The 26,786-nt window shown below is 43.7% G+C and overlaps 1 protein-coding gene across 1 annotated transcript in view; it reads right to left on the reverse strand.

The window, feature by feature from the left end:
- The window catches only part of LOC127056530 (synaptotagmin-like protein 4), a 66,861-nt gene that overhangs the window by 33,446 nt on the left and 6,629 nt on the right, over positions 1-26,786 (reverse strand). The window contains exons 2-4 of the mRNA XM_050964483.1: positions 15,590-16,161; positions 7,951-8,102; positions 1,474-1,585 (exon numbers count right to left, since the gene is read on the reverse strand). Of these exons, the coding sequence (XP_050820440.1) occupies positions 1,474-1,585; positions 7,951-8,102; positions 15,590-15,690 (365 nt within the window). The 5' untranslated portion in view covers positions 15,691-16,161. The remainder of the gene's footprint in view (positions 1-1,473; positions 1,586-7,950; positions 8,103-15,589; positions 16,162-26,786) is intronic.

Raw genomic sequence — 26,786 nt, forward strand, 5'->3', positions numbered from 1 at the left:
AAGGTGTATTTCCTCCCACCCGCCAATGCCCACTTCTTCCCAGGCCAGCCAGTGCAATCTGCTGCTCAGACAATGCTCCTCAGATCTCATGCTGCCACGGAGGCAGATGACCTTTTCTGCACAGGAGAGGCAGGCCCTTCTATACCTGGTTCTGGGAGGTGCTGGGCATGATTGGGCCCCCAGCTCTTCCTCATTTCACTCCAAAAGCTTAGCAGGGTTTAGATATTTATATGGACAACAGGAACAGCCACAATTACATTGGACAGGATAAAAATAAATCCTATGGAATATAATATAATATAATATAATTGGAGATATACCTATCTCCTAGAACTGGAAGAGACCTTGGAAGGTCATTGAGTCCAGCACCCTGCCTTCACTAGCAGGACTGATTTTTGCCACAGATCCCTAAGCGGCCCTCTCAAGGATTGAACTCACAACCCTGAGTTTAGCAGGCCAATGCTCAAACCACTGAGCTATCCCTCCCAGCAGAAGTCAACCACTAACTGCCTGCAGGTTGGGAAGAAACTTCCCCATGACCAGGCTATGCAATTGCTTGCCCCTTTTTTGGGCAGTTCTGGCCAACACCAAAGACAGCATAGTGAACTTCCTGACTGCTAGTCAGACTCAATACAGCAATTCCAGTGTTCAGGTTTGACCCCCAGAGGACTTTTGCCCAAGTGAGGACCAAGAAAAACAGAGTGTAAAATCCTGAGGACTTCAGGATTTGGCCCAAATGAAATTTAAAGAACTTCTGTGCTGGCAAAAACTACACAGAGAACATCCTTCGGCAAGGAAACTCTTTTACACTGTGTCCTTTATTAAATACTCCCCCGATAAACCGCATTGAGCATGGCTGCATCGTTGTGCCGCATGTTTAACAATCCATTGCCTTCCTGTTTCTCAGAAGGATCTCTTATTTTGCTGACCGAAAAGCAAATGAGATGGGAGCAACAAACAGAAATGCAAATATTTAAATGGTTTATCCAGAGCTTATTAATACCGAAGGCAGTCACCACTTTGCTCGTACTTGGGTAGGGTACTTTTTCCCTAATCAAGCTACGATGCGGTGTACTGAATTGTTAAAAGGGGTGGCAAGGAACGAGCAACGTTCCCAAAACAGCTTCTTTTGTTAATGACGCTCAGCTGCAAAAAGTTAAACAAATATAAAACCACCATTTATCTGAAGAGTTATCAATAATATTCTGAGATTGGCCATTGCTGCCTTTTTTGCTGGCCCCTTATCAAATCATGCAGGAAAAGCCTTGATGGAATAAAACACATTACCAGACCTTTATTAAGAGAGGTTAATATCTAACAATTCCTTGAAAAGTATTTTAAGATATCCCTTAGTAACCAAAGGCTCAGTTAAAGAAGCAGGATCTTGCTTGTTATGTTTAATTTTCATGAACAATAATGGAAAGCTTCTGCAGCCAACATGCAGCACTGAAACTGTTGTCCTTCGTCAGTTACCTCTTGGCTCCCAAGTCTGGAGCGAGCTCAGGGAAGAGAGGACTGGTTGCGTCTGGTGGCAGTGAAGCTGCTCTGCCTTCCAGGCTCTGCCGGATGTGTTCGTTAGGCTCATCTATCATAACAGAGAGGATTGGGAAATGACATTTTAATTAAAACTGTGACAGCCGCTATGTTTTATATTGGTGCAAGCAAACACTTGTTAAATGATTCATACCAGAGCTAAACCATGAAATTAATGCAGGGTAATTGATATAGAGGCAGGCTGGCTGGCTCTTCACTCCCACATTCTCGCTCAAGAGATCTGCCAGTTTCAATGGGGGTGGAGAGTGCAAAAGAGACATGCACACACAGCACTTTCAAAAGCAGCATTGGCAAAAGCATGTCCCAGTCCCCTGTGATTTGTCAGCATAAACAGATCTGGCTAATGACTACTAATGATAGAAGCTGTCAAACCTGCTATAAACCTTAACAGGACACTGCAGTGGTGGTCAATAAAGTTAATCCATTCCAGGATTTGAATTCAGCTGTTTTCCTGTTTTGACTCAAAGTCATCTGATCTTGGCAAACAGAGGAGGCCAATCGCATTAATAAGAAGAGATCCCTATTGTTTGTATTGGCACAAGGCTAACCTGTGTCTTCTGAGTTTTACTGAACCAACTGACTGGGAAAAATAAAAATAAAAAAACAAGAGAAGACCAACGTTTAAAGCAACAAGCCAGGGTACAAAAGCTGCCTTAGAAACTCAGCTGTCAAATATATCTACTGTACAACAAAAAAGGGTTAAATTCTCAAACAGCGATGAAAAAGTCAACTTGTTCTGAGCAACAGAAACTACATAGTATCTTAATATATTTATTCACCACCCAGCAAGGCCTATTGGACAGAGACAATGTACCTCTTACTAAACCTGCCAGCACTCTTTAGATTATATTGTATGAAACAGACCATACACGGATTCCTGTTCAAAGGCTCAATATACCACATTATATAACTTGGTATCCCTGGCTGTTCAGCTATTGGTTTGCAAAAACGTGGGTCAAACAGCAGAGAAACTCTCTATGGACAGGTTATGATTCAGCTGCTTACTGTATCCACCAGGATTATTACACCTTCTTTGGAAGCATCTGGTGCTGGTCACTGTCAGACCAATCACTGGACCAGGTGGATGACTATCTGAGCCAACATGGCAACATCTACGTTCGTAAGATCTGAAAAAATCAAGCTAGGTTTTTAGTCTGTGCATTATCATGTGTCAAAGATTCTGCAGGCCAAATTCTGTCCTCACCTGCATCTATGTAACTCTGTCTTCACCTGGGTTGCTGAGGTGTAAATGAGGGCAGAATACAGTCCCCGCAATTGGAATTTAAATAACAGTTCTGTTGGTGATGCACAAGGCAGAACTTTCCTAGAGTGGCTGTCGTTCTGCCAGTCTTACAGCAGTAACATGAGCAGATATAACCCACACTCAGTGGCCTGCTCCCTGTATGTAAGAATGTGCCACTTTTACTAAAGCAGTGTTGTATAGCCTCACCCACCGTGAGTCTCCATTTTTACATTATCTTTTTTCAGGGAATGGCACAAGAAGTAGCATTTAAATGTTCCAAGGAAAACCACAGAGCTGTAATGTAGTAAGAAGTCTCCTGTTGGCTGGGCACATGCTGAGAACTGGCAAATGACAAGCAGTGTATATGTAAAACCAGGCTGATGGGCACAAGCAAAAGCTTCCTCCTCCACTCTAACATTCTTGCACCTGAGACAGCAAGACGCAGACAGGTTACTGTTCTGGAATCAGAAGGACAGGGGGCAAACACAAAAACCTCTCACATTTATACCTGGCCTATTCAAGCCATGAGAGGCCTCAACAACAAACAGTTGCAGTCACTTTGCAACTCACTATGAAACCCATCACATCATACTCACACTGTTGCTAGCTGAGCAGTGTGAGGGCTTCATGTATTCTCATACTGGCCACCTAGATTTCTCCGTCAAATCAATGATCACAACTGAGTTTTTAATTACAAATGGGTTGTCAGGGTATTAGAACCCACAAAAGCCAGTAAAGTGGCCTTGGTAACTTTAAGAACACATACAGTGAGAGGCAAGTTCCACCCTGAATTAACAGTTGTTCAACCAGTTTAGCTTGCCTAGCTATTTCTTTAAAAGAAAAATACATAGGTATGGTTTAATCATATGGCTCTAATACTTCAACTCCTACACCAGCTATCCTTTCCTTATTGTATCAAAATACAGACCTGCATTTGACACAAGATGAAACACTAGAAATTGTACTGTAGGGACCCATCCTGCATTGGCAGGGAAAAAGAACTGGCTGCTCAAGTAGGTGTTTTGTTTGTTTGATACTTCTCACATACTGATTGTCAAAGAATAAAGAACAAAGAAATTATAAAAAAATTAATGAAGTTACCTAGTCTGACAATACTTTAAAACAGCTGCCCAGGCAAACACTTACCATCACATTGCTCCCAGGATTAAAAAAACTAGTTACAGTAACTCCCCACTTAACGCTGTAGTTATGTTCCTGAAAAATGCAACTTTAAGCTTTGCAAGGCAGCACAAATGGAGGGAGAGGAGATAGCATGGCAGATGGAGACAGAGACACACCCTGTGTGAGAGAGACAGATGCGCATTGCCCCCCTAAGTACGCTGAACCACTCTAAGTAGACCAGGAAGTTGAGACAGCTGCTGCTGCCAAAAAGCTCCCTCAATCCTGAGCCCTGTTGTGTCCCCGTGCACTGCTCTATGGAAACAGGATAAGCAGGGGGCAGGAGCAGGGGGGAGGGGGACACACCCTGATATTAGCCCCCTTCTTCTCCCCCCCAGCAAGCAGGAGGCTCCTGGGAGCAGCTCCAAGGCAGAGGGCAGGAGCAGCACATGGCAGTGGGGGGAGGGACAGCTGAACTGCCGGCAACTGATAGCCTGATGGGCGGCTGCCACACAGGGAACTTAGGGGAACGAGGAGCTGATGGGGGAGCTGATAGGGAGGCTGCCGGTCCACCCTGGTTCCAAGCGCCCACCAGCTAGCTGCAGCAGGCTGCTCTTCCTGCAAGCAGTGGGCAAAGCAGGCAGCTGCCAAAAGGTTATAAGGGAGCATTTCACAACTTTAAAGGAGCATGTTCCCTAATTGATCAGCAACGTAACAATGTTAAACAGGACGACTTTAAGTGAGGAGTTACTGTATCTCCAGGACCTGGGAAATTCACTCAATGCCAAGGTATGAATCATTCTATATAATCTTTCTCCTTTAGGGCTTTATGCTGCTGCCGATCACCACAGTATCAGAGCATCTCCCATATCGAACAGCAATAGCGAAAGTCCCCAGAGGGCTACACGGAGTCTTTGGCAGTTTTCCTTTGGGGTCCAAACTCTGCTCGTAGTAGGGCTGTTAGGATTTTTTAGACTTCAAAAATTTCCTCTATTTCCCTTTGGTAGCAGCTAACGGTAGAAAGGACTGTCAGTGTCCAGTTGGCTAGGACCTTTCCAAGTCAAGGTTCTCTCATCTCACTTCAGAACAATGCTCAGAGCTTTTAATCAGGATTCAGAGCCTAGACTCACGGAAGCATTGCATTAATCTTGTTAAATGAACACCTATCTCTTCCAATCAGACTTAAGAACTGACAGCAGGGTGAACAGTTCTGATCTCCAGAGGGAAGGATCAAGGTTGGCAAGACAGCAATTGAAGGTCCTTATCTCACTGATTTCAGACTCCACATAAGCTGCTGGGTATGTCCAACTTACTTAAATGGGCCAGGCTCTGCTCTCAGTGATACCAGTCATTCTGGTGTAACTTCATTGTCAATAGAATCACACCAGTGTTGGGGAGATCACTATTTGCCTTTTACAGCTGAGAGCAATTGGTTTAATACATTAATACACAGTAATCAAAAAGGGGGTTTTAGCATCTGGCTACTACTAAAAGAAGCCTTTGGTAGAAGTAATGGCTCCAGTGCCTGACCTTTGTCCCATAACCTAAACTATAGAATGGTAGTGGGAAGATTAATAAGAGGAATTCTGTTTGGAAATAATAAAGTCATATGCTGCTCCAGTGATTTGAAATCAGTCTCAGATTAGAAAGAGAAACAAGGGAGAAGGAGGAGAAGGAAAAGAGGGCAAAGTCTAACCACAACAATAAACAGTATGAAAGTTTAGCAGCATTTGTAATGTCCTGTTTAAACAAATATTGATCACATTGCTCAAGACACACAGACAAAGACACAGCCTACGTGGAGTCTGAAATCAGTGAGATAAGGGCGTTCAATTGCTGTCTTGCCAACCTTGATCCTTTGCCTCTGGAGAACAGAAATGTTCACCCTGCCATCAGTTCTTAAATCTGATTGGAAGAGGTAGGTGTTCATTTAACAAGGTTAGTGCAATGCTTCCGTGAGTCTAGGGCTCTGAATCCTGATTTAAAATTCTGAACATTGTTATGAAGTGAGATGAGCGAACCTGGACTTGGAAAGGTATCAGACACATGTAGTCTATGGCCCTTTTCCTTTCGGGGCAAGCTCTGCTGGTGCTAGGGATGTTGGGATAGTGCAAAGGAAAGAGCAACCCCCTCTCCTGGAGCGCATCAAGAAGGAAATGCAGAAAGAGTCCAGTATGAAGAGTAGGTGGATATGACATCAGATGGAGCCACACTATAGAGAATTTTGAAAAATTGGAAGGCAACTCAACTTGGGTTCTGCAAAAAAGCAAAGCACAATTATATCACTGAAGACCTTGGGCAGCTGTAAGCAAAGATTGCCATCAGGTCTATGGCTTCCCAGAATCTGCTGGAGCCAATAATTAATCAGGCATGTCTGTATATCTGAGATTTCCCACCCTAGCAAAATAATTAATCTGCAGACTGCATAAGACTGGCATACAGTCCCACAGCGTTTCTGCCGAGTCTTACTTGGCTCATATCCAGCAGAACTGGATGTGAATCATCCTCACTATTATTTTCCACAAGTGTTCAGTAAAAAGTGCCAAACGCAGGCTGGTTATATTTGGACTCAGTGCACAGCCCTACCCATATCACAAAGAGCCACACTATTCTCTTCAGTGCCCTTAGCAGTCATAGGAGATTTGTTCTGTTCCATATACAATGAAGAATTGAAACATGGGTGTCAAATGAAGTACAGTGCATCTTGGAACTAGGGCATAGTCCCAGACACACCCTTGCCTTTGTGCCAATCAGACATTTTCAGCACTGTCTCCGCACACTTTGTTGTTCCCTTGTAGGTGAATAGACCTGCTGAGTTGCCTTGTCATTCTCTTGTTAGAGGGGCAAGGATTCCCCCTCCAGCAGAAGTGGCAGAAAGCACAAGGAAGGAGGCAGCCATCCACATCGAAGCCCTGAGGCAACTCCCTTCTAGCTCCCTCCCTGCCATCTGAACCTCACAAACCCCTCTGAGGGATGGCTCACATCCTGGAGGAGGAACCCGAGTAAGGCAATAGTGATGGCCACAGTGCTGACTTACTGGGCTCCGTCGAGTCTCGCGGGACTGAAGTGGGAGGGATCAATGAAATGGAGAGCAGCCATCACTTCCTGCCCACCTCTCATACATCCGAGCCCTGCCAGGTGCCAGAGTGTCTTCAGGAAAAGAGAAATGATGCCAAGGAGGAAGCACTCACCTCTGAGCTGAGAAGCACCAGGACTCTGTCCTCTCTACTTGGGGAAGTGGAGAGGATAAGTTGGTCCTAACTCACATTGACATTACATTTACTGCATACATGACAGTAGATTTAGATTGTAAACTCTTCAGGGCAGGGACTGTCTCTTGATATGCAGTGTTATGGGGCCCTGATCTCAGCTGGGACCCGTAAGTGTCATTAGAGGAATACCTTACAAAAATCCATAATTTAATAAGAAGGGATGGTGAGATGTGGAGAAACCATGCCACTAATCTTGGGTTTCCTTGATCTAACAAACAGAATACAGTACAGTATTCCCATTCTCACTACTCAGTCAAAGTGAAAGCACACCAGAAACAGTAAAACACATTTTCAGGTTGTGGTAAAACAGAAGGTCTTCAGCACAAGTCACCTGCCTCTGGTCCCCACTAGCTGTGTCTGGAGAAGGCACACTAACCAAGCCATTTCTAAACAGATTTCTTGTTGCTAACACTTCTGGGGCCTTTGGACCCAGTTTATTGAGGCTACGTTTTTATGGCGAAAGCAGCCCAGTACTACGGGTACTATGCACCATTTAGTCCTGGCTATGTCCCCAAAACAGGGATCAAGTGCACTTGATCTCTGCAGCACGGTAAATTTCACCTGCAAGCCCTAATGCAGATCCAGTTATATTGCCTAGTACTGAAAACAGTTCACAAAACCCCTGTTGGAATGTAAATGTCAGGCATACAAAGCCTAGTACCCCAAAGGCATGGCATCTAGGACTCAGACCATACAGTGTCTGGGTCTCACCTTCTTCTGGTTACTAGCAGATTGCACAGTGATGCACAATAAAGTACTTACTTTCCAGTTTCTCCTTTTTCTTTCTAATGGATGCTCGAAGCAGATCTGGCCCCTCTAGCTCCTCTTGAAAACGTTTTGCCTTCACTTCATTAAACCATTCACCAGTCACAAACTTTTTCTTCTTTTCATCCTTGAGAGAGCCTTGTAACCGTCTATATATATATATAAAAAAAAATACCCTTGAACAAATGATGCACTAAAAATACACTATACTCACAAATATTTTACTGATGCTGGCCAGAAGTCATGTAGGAACGCTGGCTCCAGCTGACTGAGCTCACAGAGACTTTGTAAAGCCTCACACAGTATTCTCCATCCAACACATTCTCCATGTGAAAGTCAGACATTCTTAGATTTTTTTTTAATTTATTTAAAACCCAGCCGAACATGGGATTTTTTTAATGCATTTCCAAAACGTAAACCTGCTGATAATACTAATACTTTTCACCTTCCGTATGGAGGATCTCAAGGGCTCCTTTACAAACATTATTCCCTGCCCCACACACCTTCCCTATTAGGTAGAAATCACTTCAACCCCACTTGAAATGTGGCTAAGATGGATCACAGTAGCTGATTTAAAAATTAAGGGCAGGAGGTGAAGAATACCACACCCAACTGAACATACAGGAGAATTTATGTGGGCTCAATATAATTACTTCTGAGGGAATTTGGGGAAGACACCGGGCTTAAAAAACCCCACATCTCTTCTTTTACTAAATATGGCACAGATCATGCGTAACTGCAAGGGGACAGGAACCTGGTTTTACAACTCAGCTGCTTCCACCTGCCTAGCCAGGGCACTGGTTCAGTTCTGATCAAGAGGGAAGAGGACATCCACTGAATCACCAAAACCATTTTCTGCAGCAAGTGCATAATTCTGGATGGTCTCCCATTCAGTTACAGACCCACCCTATTCCTGCTTAAACTGTGGATTAATTGAGATCACAGCCCAAGGGAATACAGCTGCAGGTCCATCACATTTAGACTTTCTAATATGTAGGCTTCTGTGTTTCCTGTTGAAAACTCATCCAATACAGTATGTTCCAGTGAGTAAAATACTGAATCCACTCTCTCCAATTTTATAACTGTCTTGTCCAGCCAACTGGTGACTATTTAGTAGTGCCTGTCCATAACCAGTCAAGACCAACACTACCATCCCTCCTGTCAGGAAATGCATATTTTAATAAAACCTCTGTAGGCAGCAGGGTAACATACAGTAACTCCTCACTTAAAGTCACCCGGTTAATGTTGTTACATCGCTGATCAATTAGAGAACATGCTCATTTAAAGTTGTGCAATGCTCCCTTATAACATTGTTTGGTAGCCGCCTGCTTTATCTACTGCTTGCAGAAAAGCAGCCCATTGCAGCTAGCTGGTGGGGGCTTGGAACCAGGGTGGACCAGCAGCCCCCTTAATTTCCCTGTGTGACAGCTGCCCAGCAGGCTATCAACTGCCAGCAGTTCAGCTGTCCCTCCCCCCACTGCCAAGTGCTGCTCCCGGGAGCCTATTGCTTGCTGTGCGGGGTGGGGCGGGGGGGGAGGAAGAGGGGTGCTAATGTCAGAGTGCACCCCTCCCCCCCGGCTGCATCTCCATAGAGCGGGGGGGGCGAGGAGGAAGAGACACCACAGGGCTCAGGACAGAGGGAGTTTGCTGGCAGCAGCTGCTGTCTCAATGCACTGATATACTTAAAAAGGCAATCTACTTAGAGTGGTTCAGCGTACTTAAAGGGGCAATGCACATCTCTCTCTTACACGTGTGTGTATGTGTGTGTCTGTCCATCTGTCTATGTCTGCCACGCTGTCTCCCTTCCCTCCATTTGTGCTGCCTTGTAGAGTGAGGCGCCACAATAACAATGTGTTAACCCTTGAGGGCTCAGCTGAGTGCTAGTTCATCATTTAGCAGTAAGTGTGTGTGTGTGTGGTCTTTTGTCTGGTGAAAAAATTTCCCTGGAGCCTAACCCCCGCCCATTTATATTAATTCTTATGGGGAGATGGATTTGCTTAATTTAGTTTCGGTTACATTTGCGTTTTTCAGGAACATAACTACATCGTTAAGCGAGGAGTTACTGTACTACATAGGCAGCAGGTGAACAACTATGGACCAGCTGTTGCCATCGGTACTCAGTGAGTAAACCTTTACTTCTTGAGTTGTCCCATTCATTTCAATAGGATTACCTGCAGAGTAAAGGTGGCAGATGCTGGCCCCATATTGGGTGACACTTCTGCACACAATTTTTTAAACACAATCCACAGTGAAACTTAGAAATTGGACAGCTCACTTGATCTGTGCCAGTCAGCTAGGCAGTAAGAGGGGGATCACCTTGGTCGGTTGGCCTGGTAACTAACCTTACGCGTTTGGTGAGTCAGATGCAAATAGCAGTATTTGTCCCAGGGGAAATGCAGTCACCATGAATGTGCGAGTTCCCCTGGTAGATGAAATTATGTGCGAGGACTTTCCCTCGATGAGTTTTGACACTCTCAACTGCACAGAGATAACAATGGGTATGAAGAGCTATGCTGCAATTTACCTCTCGAAAGAGCTCTTCGAGGAATTGATTGGCTCACTCAAGCTCTCTATCAATTATCATCTATGGTATGAACTGGATTAGAGACTGACCTAGCAAGCACACTCCATAGGGCTGCTATGCTTTCCAGGCATTGCAAACGTTCCATGACTGAAGACTCCTATGCAGTACAGCCAGTCACATCCTCCCAGTATCAATTTGTCTAGTAAGTGGAAATAGCTCAGAACACAAGACTGAAGAAAGCAGACAGACAATGGGCCTCAGATTTTCAGAGCTACCAATAAAGTTAAGGGAAATCCCCGTAGCTATTTCCCCTGCTTAGGTTAGAAAATCCCAGCATTGTACTTCCCCCATTGACTACTTCAGTTCCTTCCCCATTCAAATACAAATATAGATGGCCATAGACAAGAAGAGAGTGAATTCTTGTAGTGAGATCAAAGAACTGGGATCTACTTTAAGCTCTGCCCAAATAAATCCTTCAAGAACTTGAGCAAACTAATTTAACTCTCTGAGCCTCAGTTCCTATGGCATAGTAATATTTTCCTCATGGGGCCACTGTGAGACTAAATCCATGAACATTTCTGACTCAGACTGAAGGCCCTACAAAAATCCTATGTATTGTAACAAACCTGTGGCCACCCTAGAGCTGTATGGTTATCACAGTGTTGCACACCATGGCCACTGAGAACTTCATGATGCCAATGTGGAAAAAACCCTTATCTTCCTGCTCCAGCACTTGAGATAAGGGAGAATCTCCTTAGCTCTTAATAGTATAGTGCCCATGACACACAGTTGAGCAGTTGTGATCCCATCTACTAGCCGGCTTTGATGGATATGCACTAGCCAGTTCATGACAGTATCATTAACAGCTGCACTCCCTCATTATTAATGCAGCAAGTATCTGAACCATGCGGCAGGAGTTTGAAACCATTCCCCTGCCAGCTGAAAGACGAAAGTTAGTAAAAAGCACTCCTACTTGGACAATATCAACGAATGCCAAACAAAGATCACAGCAGCTGTGTCTTTCTTCATGATATTTTTTTTTATAACTGCCTGCCCACAGAATGGGCTATTTGCCTGCCTGGTGCTACAAAGCTTAGGTGAGAACAGCAAGAAAATTAAGATGGCTTCATGCATTAACTGGAAAGGAAATCACTGCAAATAGTACATGGGGAACATGGATCTTCAGATGTCCCCACACATGCAAATCCAAGCTGGAGGCACTGGTCACTGCATTTTGTTTTGGGGAGCCTGTTTGGGGTAGGTTTTACAGACTGCACTTTTCTTTTACCTTTGTCTGTCAATCCCACAAGTACCTTTCATGAGCTCCAGAACGTTTTGAGCCAAATTCATGCCCTAGCATGCACGGAGCCAAATGCATCCCCTCTTGAAGTTACACATGAGGGATCAATTTGTTCCTTCAACGCCCTCTCTGGACAGCCCTTTTTCTCCTGGCCACCACACCAAGCAGATTTTTGGCATACGAGTACTTAGCTGTCCTTCCTGAGTGTTCCTCTGTACTGTAACTGGCCCTGCCACACCTAGCTGACTATTTGGCACCCCAGCTAGTAAGTTTGTTGTTTGCTAACCTGTACATTTACAGCACAAAAACTTTGCTGAGTTAGCTGGCTCTACCTCCCAGTACTCACTACAATTCAAGGAAAAGGTTTTCCAACCCTCTGGAGATGGCTGAGGGTGCCAGAGGAAAAAGAGCCATCAAGATCAAATTACCAACAAGCGGGGGGGGGGGGGGTATTAACCCAGAGGATACAAAGATATGAAGGGTCAAATATGACCTATTGTTTCAGAGCAGGTGTGGTGGGGAAAGAACACAGACCCTGCTTGCTGAAGTATGACATTTTGTTAGGAAGCAGCATTAGAATTTAGTGCTTCTGTCAATATTACAGACTCCCTATTATCCTCTAATCATCAGCACAGCTAGCAGAATTCCCCAGCACTAGGGGTACACCTCGGTTCACCTACATTGCTACTCTTCCTGCAACAAATCCAGGGAAGGGTAATGCTTTATCCAAACTCTAAGAGTTGGGAGCTCACATCCAAAACTCCCATCAGGTGGGAGGAGAGGGACAAGAGCCATGAACTGAGGGAACATCCCCAGATAACTCCTCTGAAGGGCCTTGCCCTGCATAGTTAGCTGGCCCCTCACTCCACACTGTAGTATAAAGCAGAGTCCATGGAGAGTGGACTTCTCTGGATTCAGTGCTAACATGCCCCAGAACACATGGAACAGCGTGCTTGGCAGAACAAAGGGAGAACACACACTATTAAAGTCACTTCTCTCCCCAGCATGGATCTAGGGCATTTTGTGGCCTAATTTCCATTCCTTTTCTCCCCCACTTAGGTGCATACAATGGAGAAAGTTTTGGACCCAGGACTAGTAGAGAAGTAATAGTACATAAAAACTAGGGGATGTATTCTGAATTCACTAACACTAGTGGAAATCCACCATACCTCCTCTGACTTTACTCAGCTTCTCCCAACTACCACCAGAGTTTTGCTCAAAAGCAGGTCAGGAAGTGAAACCAACCGTGGACCTCCCCTACAGAAAAGGGCCGAACCAGGTCAATTATATTAGAGTAGGGTCCACGAGCATCACCACAGTTAAAAATCTGTTACTTCTTCCAAACTAAGACCTGGCTCACAGGAATTTAAATAGGCATAAAAGCAAACAAACCAAACCAACTGCAAATGGAAACTTTGCCAAAATTTAGCAAAGGAAGAAAAAACACACAAACACACACACACACACCCCATGGCCAATTTATTTTGCATTTTAGGAAGGCAATCATGGTATTAAAAGCATAATTTGGATTAGTGCCAACACTAGCTTTTGCAGTCACATGTTCTTTCTGTCTAAATCCTAGTATACACTAGAAAAGGTTGGTTAGTATATGCCCTCCAACTCTCCTCATGCAGATGCAGCTTATACCAGAAAAAATTGCATTTGGTATCGCTTATACTGGTTCCCTGCACAAATGATGCTAGACTGGCATAACAACCTCTACACTAGTCTTCTGCCAGTATAGAACCATAGTGAAAACAAAAATCACAGTCCTACTCAAGACAGCTGTGCTACAAAAAGATTAGCCTTGACTCCAGTCATGCTTTCTGACATTCCCACCCACCACTATCTGGTTTCTGGAGGACATTTCTTCTAGACCAGAGGGCAGGACATACAAAGGCTCCTCAGAGACTTATGTAGAAGTGCTACCCATCCATCATCCCAGACAGCGCATCTTGCCCTCATGATGGGCACAGGCTTTTCTGGCTCAGCAAAATATCAAGAGGTCATATCACTAGTGCAAACTGGCATAATTCCATTGACTTTCATAGAACTATGCTGGCTGTCCCAAATTTTTAAGCCTTGTGCTTACTACCTACCAGAATAGCTTAATGGCTGGCATTTTAGAAGTGGCAGCAGCAGCAGCAGCTACGAACACAAACCAGCCAGAAGTCAAATGAAAAAACACAAAACAGAGGCAGGATGGTGTTCTAGTAAGAGCACTGCAGATCCTTCCTGGCTCTGCCACAGCTGTGTGTGTGGCCGTGGGCAAATCACTTAGCCTCTCTGCCTCAGCTCCCCATCTGTAAAATAGAGATTGTATATTGCCCTCTGTCATGGTATAATTCCCCACTCTGAACCTTAGCGTCCAAAAGATGGGGTACCAGCATGAATTCCTCTAAGCTCAATTACCAGTTTAGTACTTGTAGCGCTGCCACCAACCAGGAATTCCAGTGCCTGGTACACTCTGGTCCCCCCAAAACCTTGCCCGGGGACCCCCAAGACCCAGTCCCTCTGGATCTTAACACAAGGAAAGTATAAACCCTTTCCCTCACCATTGCCTCTCCCAGGCTTCCCCTCACTGGTTGGAAGATCACTGTGATTCAAACTCCTTGAATCTTAAAACAGGAGAGGAAAATCCACCTTCCCCCTCCTCCTCTCTCCCCTCCCAGACTCTCCCTGAGAGAGAAAGTAATCCTAACACAGAGAGAAATTAACCTCTCTCTCCCCCTTCCCTCCTTTCTCCCCACCAATTCCCTGGTGAATCCAGACCCCGTCCCCTGGGATCTCACACCAGAATAAAAAAAAAACAACAACAACAATCAGGTACTTAAACAAGAAAAGCTTTTAATTAAAGAAAGAAAAAACAGTAAAAATGATCTTTGTAAATTTAAGATGGAATATGTTACAGGGTCTTTCAGCTATAGACACTGGGAATACCCTCCCAGCCTAAGTATACAAGTACAAATTAAAATCCTTTCAGCAAAACACAAATTTGAACTCCTTCCAGCCAAATACACATTTGCAAATAAAGAAAACAAACATAAGCCTAACTCACCTTATCTACCTAGTACTCACTATTCTGGACATATAAAAGACTGGATCAAAGAGATTGGAGAGAAACCTGGTTGCATGTCTGGTCACTCTCAGAACCCAGAGAGAACAACAACCAAACACTAACAGCACACACAAAAACTTCCCTCCCTCAAGATTTGAAAGTATCCTGTCCCCTGATTGGTCCTCTGGTCAGGTGACAGCCAGGCTCACTAAACTTGTTAACCCTTTACAGGCAAAAGAGACATGAAGTACTCCTGTTCTATTAACCCTTAACTATCTGTTTATGACACCCTCCCTCACAGGGCTTTTGGGAAGATGTGGTCATTAAGGTGCATCGGCACTTAGGTACCACAGTGAAAAGCATCATGGAAAAGCCTTATAAATGTACAAGGTAGAGATTTAAAGTCCTATTTAAATAAATCCTAGGAAACAGCTACACTCCAAGGGGGGGGGGGGAGACTCAGATCAATTGCTGCTCCTGTATTTTAATTCCCAGCACTCAAACATGACTCCAAGCATGTGAGAGTTATTGTTGAAATCAGAGACAATTGTTCCTGGCTCTCCTGGTGGCCACAACAGGGTGGTAGAAAAGGCAAGAGGGGAAATAGGATTCTTCAGGCTCTGACAGTGAAGTGGGGGGACCACTGCAGCCTACAGCCCTCACACATGCACACTGCTGAGAAGGGTAGTAGTAGGGAGATCACAGGCTGATGAGCCTCACAGATCAGCATTTGTGTGCACTTGAGCTCTCTTACCTGATACGGTCATTGTCTTTTTTCTTCAACTCTGCATCTCTCTGCAGAACCTTCATAAGCTTCTCATACTCCTCTTCTGTCAGAAAGCTTAGGTCCAGCATCTTCTCTGTAATGATCTCCAGCCAGCTGGAGCATCAACAGACCAGAAACTATTTGAGAGCCAATTGTGAGAGTGCCATCAGCAGCCCCCTGAGCAGAGGGGCTCAGCGTGCCAAACAGTATTAGAGCTTGAAAGAAACATTTCACAACAGCATGGCTTGGAGGGAAATTGCATTAAGGTTTTGACTCGTACTTCAAGACACTAAGCAGTTCTCTGGCATGGTTTTCTAGACAGAATGCCTGCTTGTGCCAGGGGGGAAGGGGAAAAAAAACACCTCTCTCCACAGTTATGTTCCTTCCTTTGCCTCACACAGTCAATCAAATATCCAAATATAGAGAAAACAGTTTCCCACTGGCTTTAGCTGCCTCAGAAGGGATGAAGGATCGACTCTCACGTTAGACATCAATCACCAGAACTTCTGCCGTATGTCTTCCTCAGTACAGAAGTCATATGAAGTGCAGTTCAGTTGTTCCTGTAAAGAAATAGCACAGAGATGCCTGTATAGATAAACATGACATATGGCGACTGAATGTGTACATTTGGGGTGTTTATTTGTTCTTAAGCACAAGTCCCATAGCAAGCTGTCCTGTCTTTCTCCCCCATCTCTGACAGCTCTCCATACATATAAGTCCAATCAGGATACAAGCTTATTTTAGTCAGCTTCACAGGAACTGGTAAACAGCTTCCCTAGCACACTGTTTCTAAAACAAACAGGCAAGAAACACAGGCAAGGTATTAATTCACTTCACCTCCATTTCCCCACCTGTAAAAGGAGGTGAATGTCAGACACTTACCCACTTAAGAGATCAAAAAAAAGGTATGTTAGTGATAACTGTTATTGTTGGTTAATCTACAAAAAGAACCTTCATGGTGCTCATTTAGTATTGTGTGTGCATGTCCCCCTACTGTTTGAATAGCAAATACAAATGCAGTGTATGACTTTTAAATCATTCTGTGGTCCTGCTGGCACTCAGCACAGAAGTGGAGAGGGGGAGCAGATCACATATTGCCCTGTTACAGTGTGCCCCACGGCTCTAGCCAATCTGAGGGGAAAGAGGTCCCTGATCACCTATACAGCAGTTACCTCTAGGTTCTCTCACTATGAAGAAGCAGTAAGGGAAATTAAAGGTGGTCTCCAGGTAATGATGAAAGATACTCGGTGGGTGTTATCTTCAGCCAGAGGTGAAAGTAAGCCGGTACGGGCCAGTACGGAGGACCCGTAAGAAAAGGAGACTGGCTGAGGGAGGGAGAAGCCTGCCTCCTGCATAAGAATAGTTTAAACTCAGCTGTTCCCTGGGTGGTTCAGCCCTAGGGGTTAGGAGCAGTTTCTGTTTCCTTGTTAATTTCACTCACAGTAGCTGGGGGGAGTGGGGAGGGTGTGTTTGACCATGGCAGGGGCAGTCCTTGTCTGCCCCCGGGATGAGGGGATCTTGTCTCCAATACTAATACACACAACAAATACAAGCATTTGGCTGCACAGCTTAAATCCAGAGCTAATAAAAGCAGGTGGAAGGGGAAAACTCATTGTCACATTGGTTTCTCATCTCCTCCCTCCCCCTCCTCCAGCCAGGCTGCAGACAAGCCTCTGCATTCCTCCTCCCCTCCCCCCTGCAGGGGTTCTCCCTCTAGGCTCTAGCTTGTAGTAGGGACACTGGCTGAGATGCCTGCTGCTGCTGCCTGCATAAGAACACTTTAAACTCAGCTGTCCCCTGCGCAGTTCAGCCCCCAGGGTTAGAAACCATTTCTGGCATCCTTGTTAATTTCACTCCGAGTTGTTGTTGGGGGGGAGGGGGACGACGGTGTGTGTGACCATGGCAGGGGCAGTTCTTTTCTGACCCCGGGATGAGGGGATCTCCTATACACAAAAAAAACAATCAAAATCAGGAACCATTTCCAAGTTCAAATCTATCCCATTCCCTCCCCAGCAGAGGATCATGGTTGTGATGTCCAAACTGCTTGCAGATCCTCTTCAAAATGTTACTGAACTGCGCAGTGAACAGCTGAGTTTAAACTGTTCTTATGCAGGAGGCAGGCTTCTGTCTCCCTCAGCCAGTCTCCCTGTTCCCTGCTGCAAGCTAGAGGGAAGCCCCTGAAGCTGCTGCTCAGCGCCAGGCAGGGAGAAAGCATGGAGCCTAGTGTCCGCAGCCTAGCTGGAGGAGGACGGAAGACATCAAGAAAAATGTGACAGTGAGTTTTCACTTTTTCAGGCTTATTCCAATAGTAAAGTTTTATTACAGGCAGTACTGGTAGTAGTAATAGTAGCTTTATTTTCTCTGTCTATGTCATGCAATGGGAGGGATCCATGAAGTACATAGGAGAGGTGGGTTGCTTGCAATTGGACCATATGGGTAAGAAATGTAAATTACTTTCACCCCTGCCCAAACCCCAGGGCTCCCAGCCACCTCTGCAGCTCCGGGGGTGATTTAAAGTGCCTGGCTCCTAGCTTCAGCTGAATCCCCAAGCCCTTTAAATCCTGATTTAAAAGCCCTGGGATTTAAAGGCTCTACTTCTTCCAACAGAGGCCACGCCTCTTCTGATTGAGGCTCCTCCCCCGCTGCAGGACTCCGGAGTACCAGCAAGTCCTTTAAGTTACTTTCACCCCAGCCTACAGCACAGAATCACCTGCTCTGCACACATGAAAAAAAAAAAAAAAACCCTGTACATCCATGGAATACAGCAATTCTACTCTGGTCCTTTAAAGTGCTTTCTATTTAAACAGGCAGCTCACAGAACAACATAGAACAAGAGCACTTTTCCCAGTGTTGCCAATTCTTGCGATCTGATCATGAGTTGTATGGTATTTGGCATTTCTTAAAGCCTCAGCTTCTGGAGTCAGGTGATAATGGGAGCAACTCAGCTGTCATTTAAAAGAAAAAGGGGGGGAGGAAAAAATTAAAGAAAAAACCTATTGTTTTTAAAATTCCTTTTTGAATTTTAAAGGGAGAGGGAGAAAGATGACTCAAGATGTATGTATATTTGGGGTTGCCAATGCTGTTTTTGTCTGATCAACATTATATTTTCTTACATGTGATACCAGTACCACTTTAGTGGATTAAAACAGAAATGCTTAAAAAAAAAATTCACTACTTCTGCTGATTAAATGTACATTTCATGCAACTTGGTATGAAACTGCACAGAGCAATTTCACGTTTGTTTCCAGTCATTTCTCCCTGCTGGTTCTCATGCACTATCACAATGATGAGTTAAACAGGTCCTGGAAATGTTGGTTAAAGTTCAAATAAAATGTACCATTAATATTTGTTACTCTTCGTTTTGACAAAACTTATTTTTAACAAAACCTGAAATTTGAGCCAAAATTATCTGAGAATCTCTCCAGCATCTAATAAACTACAAACAAAAAGATTACCTACATATAAAGCATCTACTAGTTAAAATCCTGTTTTTCTCTCTGGAAATTGTATTTTAGTAAATTATTTCATTATGGTACAGGAGAAAGAAAAAGGAAATTAAAGCCCTCTTTTTAGAAAACAGTTTTTTAAAAAAAAACAAACAAACAAACTACCTGAAGCATTTACTGTGGAAAAGTTGTTTTGTTTTTAAATGGTGAGAAATCTCCACCTGCTGTTTGGGTAGCTGACTTCAATGCTGCTAAGCCATTGGAACCAGCCATGCAGAAGTAAACAGGGATTATTTGCATAGGAGCTCAGCAAAACTGTCACCTTTATGAGTTTAGTCAAAGCATTTCTTGATGTTTGCTCTGCACATTACCACACCTCTGTTGCTGTGGACTCAGGCTTGAAACAGGAAAACCTGCAGTTATTCACCACAGTATTTTAAGATAAGGGCAATAGCGTGCAATGTGTTTACTAGTATCTAGAGGCACAATAGGAATAAAATCAACTGACATCAACTGTATGTTATCATGCAGGAACACAAACACATACTGCTTCCATAACATTTCTTACCATAAATGTCATAGGTCTCATTTGTTCTCTCTCTTGCATTAAAATGTTTTGCTATACTGGAAGTAGTCTTCTCCTCCCAAATCTGCTATGGGAGAGGAGTGACAATATGTTGTAATGTTTCCCTAGGGTATGGCTACACTTGTAACTTCAAAGCGCTGCCACGGCAGCGCTTTGAAGTGCGAATGTGGTCGCAGGGCCAGCGCTGGGAGAGCAGCGCTGGGAGAGAGCTCTCCCAGCGCTGCACGTACTCCACATCCTCTACGGGTGTAGCTTGCCGCGCTCCCAGCGCTGCGGCACTGTTTACACTGAGGTTTTACAGCACTGTATCTTGCAGCGCTCGGGGGGGGGGTGTTTTTTTCACACCCCTGAGCGCAAAAGTTGCAGCGCTGTAAAGTGCCAGCGTAGCCATGGCCCTATTCAGTAATAACAAGAGCCATCCCTGCACTGACAAAGAGAATGTACTAGATGTCTAAAAGGGTCTTTTACATCTAATTACCTTGATAGGAATCTCTCTGAAGGAGAACCTCCTAGAAAGATCAATACGAGGAAGTATCAGAGGGGTAGCCGTGTTAGTCTGGATCTGTAAAAAGCAACCAATAGTCCTGTGGCACCTTAAAGACTAACAGATGTATTGGAGCATAAGCTTTCGTGGGTGAATGCCCACTGCGTCAGACGCGTCAATACGAGGAAGGTTTGTTGTGCAGAGAAATCCAAAAGGGTCAAATTGGAATAGTCTGTTTCCAGATCCACAGAAACCCCACAAAGTACAGCATGACCAACGTGGATGTGGGCTATCTGATAGGTCTACTGTCATGCTCCTTCCTCAGTGCCATCCTTCCAGGCTGGCTGCACCCTTCACTGCCGTAGCCTCTGTCTCCCTTTGGACCTCTAACACAGACCCAAAAAGAAGCTGCTGCTCTGGTCACAGCAGCAGCTCACTCAGATCCAAAAAAATTCCATGGGGAATGTGCTGCTGCCATGAAGCTACTCATGACCTACCCAAACCGCGGCATGCAATGGACATGTGGAGTCTATTGTGAAAAGGAGCTTTGTAAAAAATGGCATATGGGAGTCTGTATTTCTGGTCTCTCGGTTTAGAAGTGAAGATGATTTTTTTCTTCCCCTCCCCGCCCCAATGACAAGCACTGCAGACTCAGCCTTGAATCTCAACCTGGTTCCCTTCTAGCTTTTGATTAATCACCAACAACAATATTTCTGCAGGCCAAATTGTGCCCTCACTTATATGTGTGCGACCTTACTGGAGTTGCAAACTTTGGCCCTACTGTTGGAACTTGGCTAGCGAACTCTTGATGATTGGGCCAGAACACAGCCCAGCTCACTCTCCCATATCTACACTGCCTCTGAAGTGCTAATAACTTATTGTTGTCAAGAAATCAGAAGTTTGACTCTGAATATACACAGGGAACTGTGCTGTTGAGAAATTATATGAAACTAGCATGTTATTATTCAGTGCACTATAACAAATGGTGAAAGGGAGAGGTCCCAATTTCAACGTCAGGGGCTAGATCCTCAGCTGGCATAAATGAACACAGCTCCATGGAACTCGAGTTCAATGGAGCTGTGTCCATTTATACCAGTTGAGGATCTAGTCCAAAATTCAGCAATCGATTAACTTTCCTTCAATTAGCCCTGTTCTCTCTCTGTAACCAATCGCACTAAGCAGACATATAATTGGTATACCCCACGCACCAGCCCAAAATCCCAGGACAAAAAAAGAGCAAGATGACAAACACCAAGCTTTCTCTGAAGCATTTTTATGTTTAGAGGGTTAATAAGCCGTTGTGACTTGAAGGGAATATATTTGTAATCTAAAGTGCCAGGCTAAAGTACATTTAGATCCTCTATGGTCCTGCACCATGCTGGAGAGCTTTTTATTTCTCTTGTGCCCTTTTGCGACTTGACTGTTTGCTGCGTGCATACACAATACAAATTACAAAACAACTGAATTAGCTCCACCCCACCCTCCAGGCTAATCTAATCAGAACTCAAATTACCAGGTTATTCAAGGGTTTGAACAAGGGTTGAACAAATAACCATCCGTGTAAAGAAGGTTTAAGGGATACATTTTTACTCAGAGAAGTAGTCCAACAAACTACAAATAGGACAACTTGCAGGAATAAGGATTACTCACATGCATAAATGTTATAAGGCTGCATTCCCCTACTACTGTACCTTCAAGTTATTTTACCTTTTCTTTACAGAGGAGCTGGCTTTCTTCTGTTTTTTTTTTCTTTTAATTATAAACAAGTTTGGGGGAAGACTTGTGTGAAAATGAAGCTCTTGTAAGCCTAGTTTTGCATGAAATCACTGCCACTTTTGGAAAGTTGGCTACTAGAAGACCTGCCTTCTTGTGTAGGCATAGCTGAAAAGCCGAATGAAGCCTAAATACAAGCCATTGAGATAAATGGTGCCAGAAGACAACCGTTGCTGTCAACAGACATTTGTCACTGATAGATTATCTGCAGGGCACTCCAGCCCCAGATCTCATTTCACAATGTACATCCTGGTTCTGAGTGTTGCATGTCTTCTTCCTCAACGTTGGTATGTGATGACATTAATGATACCACACAGTGTAGGCTAAGCGGATTCTATTTACTCTATGGTGTTCTGCATACAAAAGAGAAACTGAACCAAATCAGAAGCTTTAATCTGCAAATTTGGCAGATAAATCCCATTTCAACAGCCACTGCTAATGCTGGCTGAATACCTGACAAGTTGATACCATGTGCGGAAGCAGAATTAAAAGTTTCTTCCTCACACACTATCACCTAGATCAGTGTTTCCCAAACTTGTTCCGCTGCTTGTGTAGGGAAAGCCCCTGACAGGACGGGCCAATTTACCTGCCCCGTCCGCAGGTTCGGCTGATCGCGGCTCCCAGTGGCTGCGGTTTGCTGCTCCAGGCCAATGGGAGCTGCTGGAAGTGGCACGGGTTGAGACACATACTGGCCACCGCTTCCAGCAGCTCAGTGTATTATGCTTAGAATGTAAAATTTAGAGCTTCCTAGACGGCTGACATGCCCTCATCCTCAAAAGTGAGCACAATCTAGTAGCTAATGCACAGGTCTGGAAGTCAGAATATCTAAATTCTACTCACAACACTATCACTGACTCGGTATGGCTACACACAGCCATTAAACACACATGGCTGGCCCATGTCAGTGGACTCAGGCTCTCAGGGCTTAGGCTGCAGGGCTGTGAAACTGTAGGGTAGATGTTTGGGCTCAGGCCCAGGTCAGCTGATGCAGGCCAGCCATGGGTGTTTAACTGCTGTGTAGAGCAACCTTCATTGTGTGGCCTTGGACATGCCCCTAACTCTGTGCGCCAGTTTGTCCTCCCCCTGCTATGAAATAGGGATATTCTTCTACTTCACCAGGATGTTGTAAGGCTTAATTCATCTGTATGTGTAAAGTCCTTTTTACATCTTCAGGTGGAGTGCTTCTCAGAGGTGCACAATATTTTTCTCAAAATAAGATACATCACCAATAGTGACTGAGCCACCTTAGCTTTGGCAAACAAAGAGTGGTTGTAGGCTAGTATGTGGAAACTGAATTAAATGTAATTGTTTCTAATGGAGTAACTTTTCAGAAAACTATGGACACAACTCTTCTCTCACTTAGACAGCAATATAGTTGCATGGACTGTAAGGGAGTTCCATTGGATTTACACCCCTGTGAAAGGGCAATTATGCCCAGTGTTTGTAATAAAACCAAGTGATTGAGTTCTGTAGAAACAGCTGTAGGAATAGCTGATCGCATAAAGAATAAACTTTCAGCAAAGAAGGCGGTGTGGTTTTCCACATCACTCTCCCATGAGAATGCTTTCTTTACAGCTGTACCTTTTCTGCATTGGTCAAGGCCTACCTGTGAAGATCTCACCTTTCAGAGTTGCTTCTGTGAGGCGTTTGATTGGTTAAGTTCCCCAATCTCAAAATGGAAATCCTGCAGCAGAATAATTTACCTCAACTTCCCATGGATTTTTTTTTAAACTCAATTTCTGTACATGACAGGAGTTGAACATGACCCAATTGGTTAGTCCCACTGAAGGCACAAAGATGGGTAAACAGGGAGGCACCAATGGAGGAACGCAGCTCTGATCAAATCAATGGCTTTTTATTCTCAGAACTATTCATGTTACATGGGTACAAAAGGTATCCCTTTACTAGACAAGAGTATGACCTTGGTTGGACTCAGTTTCAGTACTGCCTGCCATTAAATACTGTCTAATAACTCTTGGTATGATGGAGCCTCCCAATAAAATTTTGTTCTATTAATAAAACTCTTACATTTCCATAAACAGCTTAAAAGAGTGTTTAGTGACAAATGACATCACAGAGATTAGACCTGGGTGAAATTTTTCAGGCAAAACATATTCAGTGTCAATGAAACATTTTGCAATTCAAACTGGCTTCACCAAAATTGCTCAGGTGAAAAAAACCCATACCCCAAGATCAAAACATTTTATTCAACCAAAAATAAAATGAAAAAATTTCACTGAAGATTTTGAACAGAAAAATTGACATTTCAGGTAAACCCAAAAACAATTGACACCCGTGCCCCAAGTTTTTGGAACTGACGGTGAACCCAAAAAAACCCTCCAGTTTTGCACAGCTCTTGCTGAAATGGTCTTAGTAACATAGAAATTGCAATAATGGATCATGCCAATGGTCTAGTCTAGTTTAACTTTTGACAGAGGCTAGTACTTCAGAAGACTGGGCAAGAAATACAGTAATGAACAATTCTCCACTGGTAATAAGTTTCTTAACCCATCAGATAGTGTTCATCTTATGTTATGAATGAAGCATGAGGATTTATGTCCCTCATAAATGTGTATCTTACTAAGTGTAACTGGTGTTATTTATATAACTAGACTTCTAATGCTTCACTAAACTCTACTCATCTCTCCCCTTCCATGATATTTTGTGGCAGAGGGCTCTGCAGGTTAATTTTGTTTTACACATATTAAAACAAATTCCTTTTATCAGTTTCAAATGTTGCCTTTTAATTGGAATGGGTGATCCCTGCTTCTTTTATTATGAAAAAGCATATGTAGACCTTATAGGGTTAAATTAAAAAGGGAATTACCATATTTTATACACATCAATGCCTTAAAAAAATACAGGAAAAGGTGACTCAGAATCCACAAACTAAAACTCATTTTCTGTTAATAAACTGTTAATAGGATTCTTTAATTTAAATATTTGAGAGTTCTGTTTATTTCATAGGTGGGGAATATTTGCAAAGCTTCTATAGGATATATTTCATTGCAAGTGTATTGTTAGAACACTAACAAACACTGCCCACAGGGATACAGAGTAAACCTCTTCTGTCCCCTTTAATAGGCATGGCAGTGTCCCAAATGCAGCAGAGGATGCCAGCATTTTAAAGAACTTGCTATTACTGTAGCCATGTAACACAAGAGGGTGGCTAGTCTGTTCTGTCTCTATCTTCAGTTTGGAATCCCTTGTAGATGCAAAGGGACACAAGGTGGGAGGGAGGCAGGGAGAATGGGTCTAGATGAAGGTGGACGGAAAGTGAAGAAGTTGGGTGGGAAACTTTGTACAATGCTTACTACACAAGGTGGGTGAGGCAATATCTTTTATTGGACCAACTGCTGTTGGTGAGAGAGAGAAAGAGAGAGAGAAGCTTTCGAGCCACACAGAGCTCTTCTTCAGCTCCTATACTTCACAAGGACATTTTCTGGACTTTCAGAGAATTTGGATTTACACCCCCAAAATAAAAAGACTTTTCTGAATACATTCCTTCTGCCACCTTGCGATTACCACTTATTAATTGGTAGGATTTCTAAACTGCCCATCCTCATCATGATCCATTCTTGAGCTCCCCATGAAATCAAGCCTGCATTCTGTTCTACTTCAACTTCCATTATGGAAACATCTGATCTTCCCTCACAACACTTAATAATGCTGCTTTTCACCAAAGAAGGGAAAAAGCAAACAAACAAAAAAAGCAACCCACACCACCACATGATAGCTATGCATTAAATACATGGTTGCCTGTTTTGTAAGTGCTTCAGAGAAAGTGGAAGATGCCCTTTAAACTGCCTACAATGTTTATTTGAGAGGCAACTTGAAAAAAGCTGTGTAAAAATGAAACAAACAGCGCTTGGAAAAATATCTGCAGGTGAGATCTTATCAGTACAAAGCCCAGGAAGAATTCATTTGAACCACTGTAGGAGGAAGGCTTGTATTTAGACAAATCACCTCACATTCCTGTACTTTGGACTTGTCTCCTCCTGTTTGTCCATACTCATCCTTTTTAAACACAGTTTGAACCTGTTTTACTGTGCCACCTTTAAACAAACAGGATAATGTAAATTAGACTTGTTCTAATGATGAAACTGCAGGATGGGAGGAGTAGGACGATTCCCTGTTACCACTTTTGACTTTTTCGTGACCCCCACAACAGACACATGCACACCCCAGGGCTGCTTCACACTCAGAAGGATGTGTCTTCACTTCCTTTTGCTTATTCCATAGTCAGTCCCTTCCCTAACCTCACTTGTTATGAGCTAAATGGCATAGCAACTACTTGGCAATCAGGGAACGGGTCAGATCAACCAGGACATTATAACTACACTGTAGTTAAGCCTCTGTCACTGCATAAACTCCCATTGTCATATACCTGATCCTAGCAAGCAAGAGTCAGCATTCAGTGAAGAGCCTCAGAGTGGAAGCCCTATTTTCTACCCAAAAATATTAATAAAAAATCTTATTTGGCTACTTGTAATGAAGCAGGAGCTCATACCAGACTGAACACCCTGGGGGCCAATTCCTCCCATACCTCTCAACTTGCCAAGATCTAAAATGTGGGACACAATGGGATACAAAGACCCAACACGTACAAAAAGTTACTCGTGCAGCAAACTGAGGATGCCATATGATTCCTTCCTTCTACGTCAATAATTCTTTCCGTAATCTCAGTTTCACGATTCTTTATTTGTGATCTAAACGACATCAATGAAAGACAGGGGATTCCAATGTAGTAAGGTGCATAGGTAACTCAGACTAAAACAAGATACTTGAAATGAGCTACACTTGCAAGGTTGGATTCCTTTTAGAAGCTATTAAAATAAGCTGTCAGAGACAAATATTTTACAAATAATTGCACTGCAAGGCGGCCCCAAGCTGCAA

This window comes from Gopherus flavomarginatus, chromosome 8, assembly GCF_025201925.1.
Source record: "Gopherus flavomarginatus isolate rGopFla2 chromosome 8, rGopFla2.mat.asm, whole genome shotgun sequence".
Lineage (NCBI taxonomy): Eukaryota > Metazoa > Chordata > Testudines > Testudinidae > Gopherus > Gopherus flavomarginatus.